Source organism: Puntigrus tetrazona, chromosome 7 (assembly GCF_018831695.1).
Source record: "Puntigrus tetrazona isolate hp1 chromosome 7, ASM1883169v1, whole genome shotgun sequence".
Lineage (NCBI taxonomy): Eukaryota > Metazoa > Chordata > Actinopteri > Cypriniformes > Cyprinidae > Puntigrus > Puntigrus tetrazona.
Window position 1 is genome coordinate 28,745,611 of NC_056705.1, and position 13,544 is coordinate 28,759,154.

General features: G+C 37.9%; 1 protein-coding gene and 1 pseudogene across 1 annotated transcript; both read right to left on the bottom strand.

Moving 5' to 3' along the window:
• Positions 1 to 963: 963 nt before the first annotated feature.
• LOC122349692 lies at positions 964 to 2,303 on the bottom strand (annotated as a pseudogene).
• Positions 2,304 to 11,506: 9,203 nt separating this feature from the next.
• Positions 11,507 to 12,704, bottom strand: LOC122349651 (serine/threonine-protein kinase pim-2-like). Its single transcript, XM_043245776.1, is given in 5 exon segments — positions 11,507 to 11,750; positions 11,830 to 12,006; positions 12,109 to 12,276; positions 12,279 to 12,486; positions 12,643 to 12,704. Coding segments are annotated over 5 exon segments (669 nt in total). The 5' UTR covers positions 12,661 to 12,704; the 3' UTR covers positions 11,507 to 11,652.
• Positions 12,705 to 13,544: the final 840 nt, after the last annotated feature.

Consider the following 13,544-nt stretch of genomic DNA (forward strand, 5'->3'; position numbering starts at 1 on the left):
GTATATATATATATATATATATATATATATATATATATATATATATATATGTGTGTGTGTGTGTGTGTGTGTGTGCTTTGTTAATATGTTGTATGTTATCTATAGCTTGTTGATTAAATCCCTTATATTCACAGTTAATTGTCTGCTCACAATTTGAAGTCACTGAATGTTGACCCTTCCTACATGCTAAATTACTGCTAGTACTGCAGAGTAGGAAAGCTATTCTTCCTTGGCCAGGAAAATAAGCTTTCTTAGAATTGATAAAGAATTATATTGTCTGCTCGGTGGACAAACAGATGAAATAACTGTAACGTTAATTCTGCTACAGTTAATTCTAAAATATAATCTAAATATTTATTATTAATTATACCTAGCTATAATTTATTATAAATTAATCATAAAGTACTTGTATGAAACCTCAAATAAAAGTATTCCGACTTTTAGTTGTTGTGTTTGATTATAATACCTTTGTTTTGAATTTTTTCAATCTTTATTACCACGTGACCGGTGACAAAACTTAACATCACAAGTGTTCATCTAAAGGTGAACAAATGTATAGTTTTTAAATATCTCTGATAAATATCTTTAATTCTATTCATTTTAAAGTGTGAGAGATGTCAGATAACAGTAGATGTTTGGTCTGTGATCATGACAGGAAGCTGTGTGGCGTAACAGTTTCAGAAGGGACTGAAATTAATTTGCAATATAAACAATGCAATATAATTATGAACAGACACTTATTATTTATTTGCTTACAGATTTATTGTAAAATAAATGTCTTACAAATTTCTTATACATTTCTTATAGGTTTTTTTATACAGTTTTCTTTATGAGACAAGTATATGAATATAATAATGATTTACAAACAACTATTCAGTAAAGATCAATACACAAATTATTGAGCAATACAGCCAGACGCAAATATTGCTGCTTGAAGTCAAGGACGGGTGGCTCGGCTCTATATTGAGGCCTGAATGGAGGGAAGGAAAGGTCACTCGTGTCGGTCCAGCAGATGAAGCGCAGACTGAGAACAGAAGAGTGGACGTGACATCTTGTCTCAATCCATGACCTGAAACAAAAACACAATTTTAATGTACTTAATGTAATGTTTAACATACTTCAAACCAGTCATGGAGATGGATCTTCTTTAGAGCAAGTCTCTTCTTTGGCTTCGGCTGCAGGCAATCACAAATCAGATCGCAGCATTCTGTGCAAAAACAAAGAGATGTCTCATTATTAGCTTATACTTCACACCTGCTCTTTTTTGTGTTTGATGAAGATCTCACCTTGTGACAGGCCTGGCCTGGTCCAGATGTTGGCGGCGATCAAGTACAGGTCGCCCGCTGTGGGAAAATCCCCGCACACCATTTCAAACAGCACAATCCCCAAAGACCACACTGTCATGGGCTTGGCATGGTATGTGCCCTTGAACTTGTACTCTGGAGGAAAGTACTGTTCTGTGCCTGGAAGAAAGAGATGTTGTCTGATGTTCATACACTTCCACAGCATGCCGACTACACGTTACATGTTTTTTCTTTTGTGAGTAATGGTTTGTGTAACGTACCACAGAAGTCTTTGAAGGCCGATTTTTCATAAGGGCCCCGCAACCAAAGTCAATCAATTTGACCTCCATGGTGTCCGGGTTCACCAGCAGGTTCTCCGGTTTAATGTCCCGATGGAAGACACCCTTCTCAAAGCAAGCCTTAGCGGCACAAATGACCTGCCGCGATGACGTATCGCGCCGCGCGCTCGTCGAGGATTCCTCCGTGGAGCTCCATGAAACTAAGCAGATCCATGCAAGGTGAGGGCCGCTCCATAACCATAATGTAGTGGTCCGTCTCCTCTTCCCAGTCCAGCAGTTGAATTATTTGAGGAGCGCTGGGGCCCTTATTGGCCATGAGTGTCAAGCCGATCTCCAACGGCAGGCGATTGGGATGACCAGGCTAAAAGAGAAAGCATGACTGTTCGATGAAGGTGGTTTCCCAAATAAAGACTTCAAGACAGTTGACCAATCATTGGCAGTGATTAACATAAATATAAGATGCTATGAATTGAAAACAGCGACTGAGAAGTAATGACAGAGAGTGCAGACTACTCACCACTGAGATGTTTGGCATGTTTGGTGCCTTCACTGAAAATTTCACAGCCACCTGATCAACAAAACAAAGGGTTAACAGTTAGCATGAGCAAAGAGGTCATGATGTTCATGAATCCTGAAGAAATAAACTATAAGAATAAAAAGTTTGTTGAAGCCAAAAAATGTAATAAAACCTTGAGTTCATCCTCATTGCGGGTTCCTTCACACACCAAACCAAACCGCCTGAACCCAGCTTGGGACCGATTTTATAATTTCTCATGATGTGGCCTATTAAAAGGTGAACAGTTGTAGTTAGTGTGAAATGCGGTTTTAGATCCTTTTTTACAAAATGTATCATTCCAAAATAACATTTTCTAACTCTCATTGATTTATTATTCTTACCCTTGCCCAGGACGTCCTGCTCTGGCTGTTCTTCAGCAGCAGGAGGGCCTTCTGAAGCTGGAGCTATAATATGAATCAATTCAAAATCAATTGTATTAATATAAGATGCTGCATCTTCAAATTTCAGCTTTTCTGTATTTAGGGCCAATTTGGACTTGATTTCTAAATTCAACTTTTCTCAACCTTTCTAAATTTCTGATCTCTACAGTTCTAAATACTTGATGTAATGATGACAGCAGGTTTCAGTCACTGAGGAATCGATTCATTTTCATTTCCACTTGTATAATCAGAGCACATTTATATGATTGTACCATTATCACGTCTCTGATATGTTCCCGCCTCACACTTGAACTTCTTCTCAGCCTCGACCAGGTCATATTTTCCAGATCTGTGGAGATGAAAGCGAAGAGCGGGCCATTTCCGGCCATTCTTCCTTTCCTTCTCTATCTTTGCCTCCTTTTTCTGTCCATCATTCTCAGCTCTCCCAAAAGGCCACCTCCAGAAGCTCCTCTCTGCCTTTTCACTTTTCTCCCATCATCATTCACACCGGGACCAACAGGCGTCTCATCAAGCTGATGAAGATGGGACACGGCCGTGTTGGTGGTGTATTTTAGAAGTACACAGCACTCCATCACTAGCTTTTTTTAGCCAAAAAAGTAGCTGTCTCACGATAAAACCGTTTGTGACTTATCAAGATACTCCGAAACTTCAACCAACAAACTGATGACGTTTTTTCGGGTCTTTCTACAACATTCTAATTGCCATAGAAATCACGTCACGTCATTCTGCTGACAAGAATGCGAATTTAAAAAATGCGAATAAATCACGATAGCATTCATATCTAATATACTTTATATTAATTATCTAATTGTATATCGCTTCGTTTTTGACGAGGTAAAGCAATAAGCAAACATGCATGAAGCGCATTAAACCGCTAAAAAACCCTGCTTTGTGGCACAAGTTAGGTTTTTGAGATCGGATCATTTAAACTGGTAAACTGGAAAGTCCAAGTGAAATGAAATGAAAAGAAATGAAATGAATACGTTCATACAGTGACATTAATTTCGGAAAACAATAAACAATACGCGACTTACATTTTAGGAGATTTTCTTGATCGACTGTTGAACGAATCGTTTAAACGGTGACTTGCCGCCACCTACTGGACGTTTTAGTCGAATTTTTAATGAATCTAATATCAATCAGAATAATTTAACAAAAATCTGAAAACCTTGTGATTATGAGTTTAAATACTTTCATGTCACTTCTGAGTTGAAGAGTAAATGCTGATTTTGTGCACTTCTGTGACACTTCTTTAGTGCAAAAAATGACTACATTAATTTTGTTGATATTGATTTCATCTGATTGGCACATTATTATTCTTGGTTTTGTTTTATTACTGGAGATGTGTGTATTATAATAATTAAAAACTGAAAAGGTAAAATAAAATAAAATGACACAGAACTCATTTGATCTTGATAACTGTCTAGTTTTTCTGTCTTTTCTGTCAGGCAGGTTATTTTGCTCAGACTCATTCACATTCTGTCTATTGTTTTCATCCTTTCTCTTGTGATTCATTCATTATCTCACAACTGTTTCTGCTCTACTCTTCTGGTGTTTTGGGTGAAGTGCTCATAGCTGTGCTTCATCGTGAATAAAGCACATTTTTGCACTTGATACGTAATGATTTTAACAAAAATGTATTCACTTCAGCTTCAAGTGCCTGACTGTAATGAACACATTTCTGCTTAAACAACTGGAAATAATTTGGAAATAACTGCCTATCTCTGAATCTGTAGTAATTTATGCTGAATCAGCATTATTCCTTTAACAGCCCCGTGTGTCAGGAGCTGGATTCTCTCTACAGCAGACTATAAGATGCCAGGAGTCTCTGTCTTGAGGAGATCGAGCTCATGTTTAAGTGGGAGGGGAATAGTGGCTTCATCTCACGGAGATCTGTCACACATCTCTCACACATCTGACCTGTAAACTTTCACTGTCTGATATTGCTTGTAACTTGTGGCTCTTGTGCAGTTGTAGTGTTTGCTTATCTGTCCGAGAGAGAGAGAGAGAGAGAGAGAGAGAGAGACAGCAGAGCGCAGTTTTCTTTGGGCTCAAATACTGCTCTCCTAGATCCCTTGATCCCAAACACACATCCCAAACACACACACACACACACACACACACACACACACACACACACACAGTATATGTACTGTATATGTGCTGTGGGTAGATGAGTGAGAGAAGAGATGTTAGGGAAAAACACTTCTCATTTCTTGTAAGAGACTGGCTCAGCTACCAGATTGAGCCTCTTAGGAGATACATAATAAAATAGTAATACTTTAAAATGCCTGACATGTTTCTTATTAGTGAAACAGTTCATTTCACCTTATGGATGTTTGAAATCAAGTGGAAATGGACCTGTTCTCAATCAATCAATCACTTTTATTTATATAACGCATTTAACAATTTTATCAAAGCACTGAACAGTATCAAATAAAAGAGTACAATGATAGGGATCTTATAATGACAAGATTGAACAATTTGTTATTAAATGCAGAAACGGTCTCTGTAATCCAACTGACGATAATCTCTAGAAATGAAGTGTCCCCAACTAAGCAAGTCAGAGGAACTAAAAGCCCATCCATACAGAATGAAAGAAACAAAAACAGGCTCAGTTAAGGGCCACTTCTCCTCTGGCTGGACTCCCAGCATTTCATTTCCAGTTCAATTTTAATTGCAGCTAAATTGTGCAAACCGACTTTGTGTGTGAGTTTTCTGGTCTCAGATGAGCATCATCTCTGGGTGCTGATCCACCATCTGATCTGGATACAAGCTGAGAAACAGAATGAGAAAGAAACAGACTAATATTAGCAAAGATGCCATTCTTTTACAATGTCACGAGTACATTGTGTTTTATGAGGAGTGTTAAAGCTCCAGCTAATCTAATCAATCAATCAATCAATCAATCATTTTATTTATATAGCGCTTTTAACTAACACAGGTTGTTTATCAAAGCACTGCTACAGTATAATGAGCAGGGATATATAGTAATCCAGTGACCAATTTCTTATTAAATGCAGAACGGTCTCTGTAGTCAATTCAACTGATAGTCAGAGAAGTTAAGTGTCCTGAACCAAGCAAGCTAAGAGGCGAGTAGGCAAGAAACAAAACCCCATGCATATGAATGGAGAAGGAAAACCTTGGTCCAATATCAGACCCATGGGTCAGTTCTCCTCTGACCGGACACACACACTTAACCACAGTTCACATTTTACACGCAGCTGTGTCAGGTAGTGTAAATGACTTAGTGTGTGCGTGTGTGTAGATGCATCAGAGAAGTGATCTGTCGACGGGAAAATCTAGGTTTTCTGGTCTCTGATGAACATAATCTCTGGGTGCTGATCCACCATCTAGTCTGATACAAACTGTGAAAACAGATTGAGAAAGAAACAGGACTAATATTAAAATAGATGACATTGTTTTTATTAGTGTCACAAGTACATCGTATTTTATGAGTAGTGTTCCGGTTCCAGCAAATCTAAAATGCAGCCTAAAAATCAACGGATTTGAATAATAAAAGGTGTATTTGTGTAACGCATAGGCTAATTTTATCAAGATGTGTCTTAATCTAGATTTAAAATGGCAGAGTGTGTCTGCTTCTTATATGAACAGAGTTAGGGAGATTGTTCCAGAGTTTGGTGCTAGATGCAGAAATGATCTGCTGTAATCCAGTTGATTTTGATATTCTAGGTATTATCAAATGGCCAGAGTTTTGAGAGTCAGAGGACGTGCAGGACTATAATGTGATAAGAAGAAGAAACAAAAATTGAGGAGCTAAACCATTCAGGGCTTTATAGGTAATTAATAGGATTTTAAAATCTATTCGATGTTTGATTGGAGCCAGTGCAGTGTTGACAGAACTGGGCTAATGTGATCATACTTCCTAGTTCTAGTAAGGACTCTGGCTGCTGCGTTTTGGACTAGCTTCTGTTTGTTTATTAAGCTGCAGAACAACACCCAATAAAGCATTGCAATAATCTAATATTGAGGTCATAAAGATGAATTAATATTTCTGCATTAGATGTCATAGGTCGTAATTTAGATATATTTTAAGATGGAAAACGCAGTTTTACAGATGCTAGAAACAGCAGACTATAAGATGAATGCATAATGAATGCAGCCTAACGATCCTTTAATGGATTTGAACAATAGAAGTGTATTAGAGTGTTGTGTGTAGGCTAGGTTAAAAGACGTGTCTTTAATCTAGATTTAAACTGACAGAGTGTGTCTGCTTCCCGAACAGCGTTAGGGAGATTGTTCCAGAGTTTGCAGGATCATGAAGGGAACAGATTTATTTTTAATGTCTGAGGCCGCCCAGGTTCGTGTCGTATATGTTCAGGCATTTGACTGAATATTGCTTCGTAAAAGAGGTACAGAGTAATGGAGAGTTCATACAAATTAGTTTCAGCTTTATTAAATCTGAAAGCAGCTAATTCAGCAAACTGTAAGTAATGCACAATCTTACAATGCTTTTTCTGTAAATCACAAGGTTGTTTCATCGACATCGACCCAAAGTGAACCTCAAGGAATGAAAATCCTAGTCTTGATAGTTTAAAAGATGTGATTCTCTCATCAACCAATCAACATCACAAGAGAGAGGCAGAGCATTTTTGAATATTAAATGAGAAGCTTTTGACACGTTCTAAATTCTCTGTAATGGCACACATTACAGCAAGAACTTAATTGAATTAGTTGATAATTAGATCTTTACTAGATCAGTAGATAATCTTATAGAACTATTTCTGTTTCCCGCAGGACTGCTGTCTTGGATGATGATGTTGAGAGGTTATTGTGCTTTCAGGTCTTCCTGGTCCTAAGGGACATCCAGGTATTTTGGTCCCACATAACATTGTCCATAGCAGTAGTCCATTGGGAGAGGGCGCACCAGGTCTTGATGGGTCTGTTGGTCAGACAGGAATGCCAGGCCCTCCAGGTAGTCCAGCATTCCCAGGTGAGTGTCTTTTATTGTGACTAATATGAAACTTAACGGCAGATTTCTAACCTTTCACCTTCAATTTCAATTCCTCTAAAAATGATCTAGGTCCCACACGAAACGAGGGCCAGTTGGTAGACTTCAGGAATCCAAGCACCCACAGGAACCCACACATTTTACATTTTTCATATAAATGCTTTGGAGCAGTGGTTCTCAATTGTTGGTTTACAGATTTGTTCTGATCATGAATCAGTATTAATAAAAAAAAAAAAAAAAAAAAAAGTTAATAATAGTTAATAAACTATTATATTAAGCAATGTTTCTTGAGCTCAACTTACTAATGGCACAAATCTGCTCGGTGGTTTCCTGCCCGATTACCAGAAGACTTCACTGAAACCCAGGTCAGAAGTGAGCTGACTACAAATAATGACAATAAATAGAAGACATTTATCATTGATAATCATTTATTTTCAATAAAGAAAAAACTGAAACGGTATTAAAATAGTTATGCTGTGATGCTGTACATTTTAGGATAATTACAAGAACTATTAACCGAAGCAAAATGATCGTCGTGACATGCACGCTGTGCATGACGTCACTAATAGGAGACGCATGTTTGCAGAGGGAGCGCACGTGCTTGACAGATCACGTATGATCAAATGATGTTGAAGCAGATAATTTGTGATCATAAACCCTGTGAGATCCGATGCGGCCGATTTGTTGTTGAAGGTTTTTTTATCCATTATTCCAAGAGGATTTCATCTGTTCCTAGTGGCATTTCCCACCAAGCTACTTCAATACTGATCGTCACACCAACTGTTGCACTATATAAACCTTTTGCACTACAAAAAACGCAAGGAGACTCTTGTGTTCATTGGATTCATCGTTCCTTTTTTCCCCCAACGTTTACGTTTATTCTATGGACTGAGGACTTTTCTGAAACTTTTCTGGAGTGATCTATCGTAAAAAATCATACCTGAAATGTTTGACTACTGTAAATATTCATACGTGTAAACTTTCTTTTACACTTTTGTAATAAACATTTAACATGCATAAACATGCTTTGTGGCATCTTTGTCTTTTCCCTGTTTTTGTCACTTAATTTTGAAACAGAACCAGATGAGAACCATTAGTCTAGTGTTACATTCATGTGCTTTATGTGGTAACTCAATCTATTTTTCTATCAAGTCATATTATATAATCTGAGCAAGTCACTGTGAGACTTGAAAGAACACACTTTTAGAAGTAATTGTAGTGTCATATTAGGTAGATTGTATATTAGTAGAAATGTAATTAACAGCAGCCAAATGTGTAAGGTAACGTTAGATTTTTTGACACACTCTCCTCTGGGAGATCCTCATGTCCTTGTCCTCTCTACAACTCTGTTTCTTTATTGCGTTCCCACACGGATGCTTTCCTCCTTCTTTCTGTGTCACGTGCAATTTTGTTTTGCCTTACTGTTCTGCAGCATCTCTCATAGACACAGCATTCATTGTTCTTAGACAAACCAGCACTTTGCAATCTACATGAATAAGATTGTCCTCTTGGTTGTCACTTGAAAGGATTAGTTTAACCCCATACATATCCTAAATGAATTGCACTGAACTTAAAAATATGTTAAAGTTCATTCACATGCAGTTGATCTAAATTCATCAAGTTCACCCAATGATATATCATATTCTTGATTGATGAGAACATTTAAACATCCATCAAACATGAGGAGAATGGATAATACCTTAAAGATCATCTCTTGGTCTTTTGAGGTATAGGTTTTCAGCCTCAGTAATTCAACGACCAAAAGTGTGTATAATATTTTTATATTCAAAAGCTCATTTCTTTTTATAAAATGTCTAATTTCCTGTGTGCATTGCAGATGATAAATAGACTAATTTTGAGTCGGCCAGTCTCATAGAGAGGCTGGTTGATATATAACCACTGTGACCACTAAGCCTCAGTCTCTCATTGGTAGCCCTGAGTATACATTTACTTCTGTTCGTCTTACATCTCATCATGTGTCTTTAAGTGGTTAGACTGGGGTTTATTCTTATCATGCCCTTGGTAAAAAGATGTTGTAGCGTCTGGCTAAGATCAAGATGCTTATTTGGTCGTTGTCTTAAAGGACCCTTTTCACCTTTTAACATTTGCTGATAAATTACACACCTGGACCTCATGTCTACATCTTTGCAGGTGTTAAATTGCCCGTGGTTCCCCCATTATCACAGAGATGCTAAACAGATTTGCTCTCTAGTCCCTACATCAAAGCCCCGAACCCATTCCAACGAGGAGTAACAAACCCCCGTGCCATTCACCTATGGATTCACTAGAGATGTGGTCTGGCCACGCCATTGCAATACGAATCACGCACACACATAGGGACATTTTCTTTATTTTAAGCCATTATTATGAACACTTATACCTCATGGTATCAAACGATCCTCTTGTCATGCCTCAAATGATGATTTACCGCATAGAATCATGAAGTGCATCATACCATTTTTACTGTGTTTTGGAGTAAAGTTGCTCCAACTCTCCAGACCAGCAATAAAGATGCCAATGGGCCATAAAAGCAAACAAAGAAACTTTTCTCTCGCTCAAAATCCATGCCTCTGATTGGCAATTCCAATCAAGCAGTGGGTGTGTCAGGGAACTATCAAAAGTCCCTAACACCAACTATTCCTTCCTTTCTTTGAGACGGATTCTCTACAGACTCAACTCTTGAGTCCAACCTTCTGGTAGTTACCTTCAAATAACTTTGTCATCTCGCTGTGGACTTTCTTACCTTTCAAGAGGAACCAGAGGTTCCCCAGCTCACACCTAGAGAAATCATCAAGAACTTCTTGTCATCAGGATTCTTTTGCAGCAACAAAAACTAATGCAAGTAACTTTTATAACTAGTTGGATGCGTGTTTAAGTTTGAGCCCCTTTTAAGGTGAATTTTGATTCTTTGATGATTCTCACTAGGTTGTAGTTAATTGATGTGAAATACTAGCATTCTTCTCCTCTCTCTCTCTCTCTTTCTTCCTTACTTTGCTGTATCATATATATATATATATATATATATATATATATATATATATATATATATATATATATGTGTGTGTGTGTGTGTGTGTGTGTGCTTGTTAATATGTTGTATGTTATCTATAGCTTGTTGATTAAATCCCTTATATTCACAGTTAATTGTCTGCTCACAATTTGAAGTCACTGAATGTTGACCCTTCCTACATGCTAAATTACTGCTAGTACTGCAGAGTAGGAAAGCTATTCTTCCTTGGCCAGGAAAATAAGCTTTCTTAGAATTGATAAAGAATTATATTGTCTGCTCGGTGGACAAACAGATGAAATAACTGTAACGTTAATTCTGCTACAGTTAATTCTAAAATATAATCTAAATATTTATTATTAATTATACCTAGCTATAATTTATTATAAATTAATCATAAAGTACTTGTATGAAACCTCAAATAAAAGTATTCCGACTTTTAGTTGTTGTGTTTGATTATAATACCTTTGTTTTGAATTTTTTTTCAATCTTTATTACCACGTGACCGGTGACAAAACTTAACATCACAAGTGTTCATCTAAAGGTGAACAAATGTATAGTTTTTAAATATCTCTGATAAATATCTTTAATTCTATTCATTTTAAAAGTGAGAGATGTCAGATAACAGTAGATGTTTGGTCTGTGATCATGACAGGAAGCTGTGTGGCCGTAACAGTTTCAGAAGGGACTGAAATTAATTTGCAATATAAACAATGCAATATAATTATGAACAGACACTTATTATTTATTTGCTTACAGATTTATTGTAAAATAAATGTCTTACAAATTTCTTATACATTTCTTATAGGTTTTTTTATACAGTTTTCTTACCAGTTTTTTAATACTTTAATTTATGAGACAAGTATATGAATATAATAATGATTTACAAACAACTATTCAGTAAAGATCAATACACAAATTATTGAGCAATACAGCCAGACGCAAATATTGCTGCTTGAAGTCAAGGACGGGGTGGCTCGGCTCTATATTGAGGCCTGAATGGAGGGAAGGAAAGGTCACTCGTGTCGGTCCAGCAGATGAAGCGCAGACTGAGAACAGAAGAGTGGACGTGACATCTTGTCTCAATCCATGACCTGAAACAAAAACACAATTTTAATGTACTTAATGTAATGTTTAACATACTTCAAACCAGTCATGGAGATGGATCTTCTTTAGAGCAAGTCTCTTCTTTGGCTTCGGCTGCAGGCAATCACAAATCAGATCGCAGCATTCTGTGCAAAAACAAAGAGATGTCTCATTATTAGCTTATACTTCACACCTGCTCTTTTTTGTGTTTGATGAAGATCTCACCTTGTGACAGGCCTGGCCTGGTCCAGATGTTGGCGGCGATCAAGTACAGGTCGCCCGCTGTGGGAAAATCCCCGCACACCATTTCAAACAGCACAATCCCCAAAGACCACACTGTCATGGGCTTGGCATGGTATGTGCCCTTGAACTTGTACTCTGGAGGAAAGTACTGTTCTGTGCCTGGAAGAAAGAGATGTTGTCTGATGTTCATACACTTCCACAGCATGCCGACTACACGTTACATGTTTTTTTCTTTTGTGAGTAATGGTTTGTGTAACGTACCACAGAAGTCTTTGAAGGCCGATTTTTTCATAAGGGCCCCGCAACCAAAGTCAATCAATTTGACCTCCATGGTGTCCGGGTTCACCAGCAGGTTCTCCGGTTTAATGTCCCGATGGAAGACACCCTTCTCAAAGCAAGCCTTAGCGGCACAAATGACCTGCCGCGATGACGACGCGCCGTGCGCTCGTCGAGGATTCCTCCGTGGAGCTCCATGAAACTAAGCAGATCCATGCAAGGTGAGGGCCGCTCCATAACCATAATGTAGTGGTCCGTCTCCTCTTCCCAGTCCAGCAGTTGAATTATTTGAGGAGCGCTGGGGCCCTTATTGGCCATGAGTGTCAAGCCGATCTCCAACGGCAGGCGATTGGGATGACCAGGCTAAAAGAGAAAGCATGACTGTTCGATGAAGGTGGTTTCCCAAATAAAGACTTCAAGACAGTTGACCAATCATTGGCAGTGATTAACATAAATATAAGATGCTATGAATTGAAAACAGCGACTGAGAAGTAATGACAGAGAGTGCAGACTACTCACCACTGAGATGTTTGGCATGTTTGGTGCCTTCACTGAAAATTTCACAGCCACCTGATCAACAAAACAAAGGGTTAACAGTTAGCATGAGCAAAGAGGTCATGATGTTCATGAATCCTGAAGAAATAAACTATAAGAATAAAAAGTTTGTTGAAGCCAAAAAAATGTAATAAAACCTTGAGTTCATCCTCATTATGGTTCCTTCACACACCAAACCAAATCCGCCTGAACCCAGCTTGGGACCGATTTTATAATTTCTCATGATGTGGCCTATTAAAAGGTGAACAGTTGTAGTTAGTGTGAAATGCGGTTTTAGATCCTTTTTACAAAATGTATCATTCCAAAATAACATTTTCTAACTCTCATTGATTTATTATTCTTACCCTTGCCCAGGACGTCCTGCTCTGGCTGTTCTTCAGCAGCAGGAGGGCCTTCTGAAGCTGGAGCTATAATATGAATCAATTCAAAATCAATTGTATTAATATAAGATGCTGCATCTTCAAATTTCAGCTTTTCTGTATTTAGGGCCAATTTGGACTTGATTTCTAAATTCAACTTTTCTCAACCTTTCTAAATTTCTGATCTCTACAGTTCTAAATACTTGATGTAATGATGACAGCAGATACTAGAGGTTTCAGTCACTGAGGAATCGATTCATTTTCATTTCCACTTGTATAATCAGAGCACATTTATATGATTGTACCATTATCACGTCTCTGATATGTTCCCGCCTCACACTTGAACTTCTTCTCAGCCTCGACCAGGTCATATTTTCCAGATCTGTGGAGATGAAAGCTAAGAGCGGGCCATTTCCGGCCATTCTTCCTTTCCTTCTCTATCTTTGCCTCCTTTTTCTGTCCATCATTCTCAGCTCTCCCAAAAGGCCACCTCCAGAAGCTCCTCTC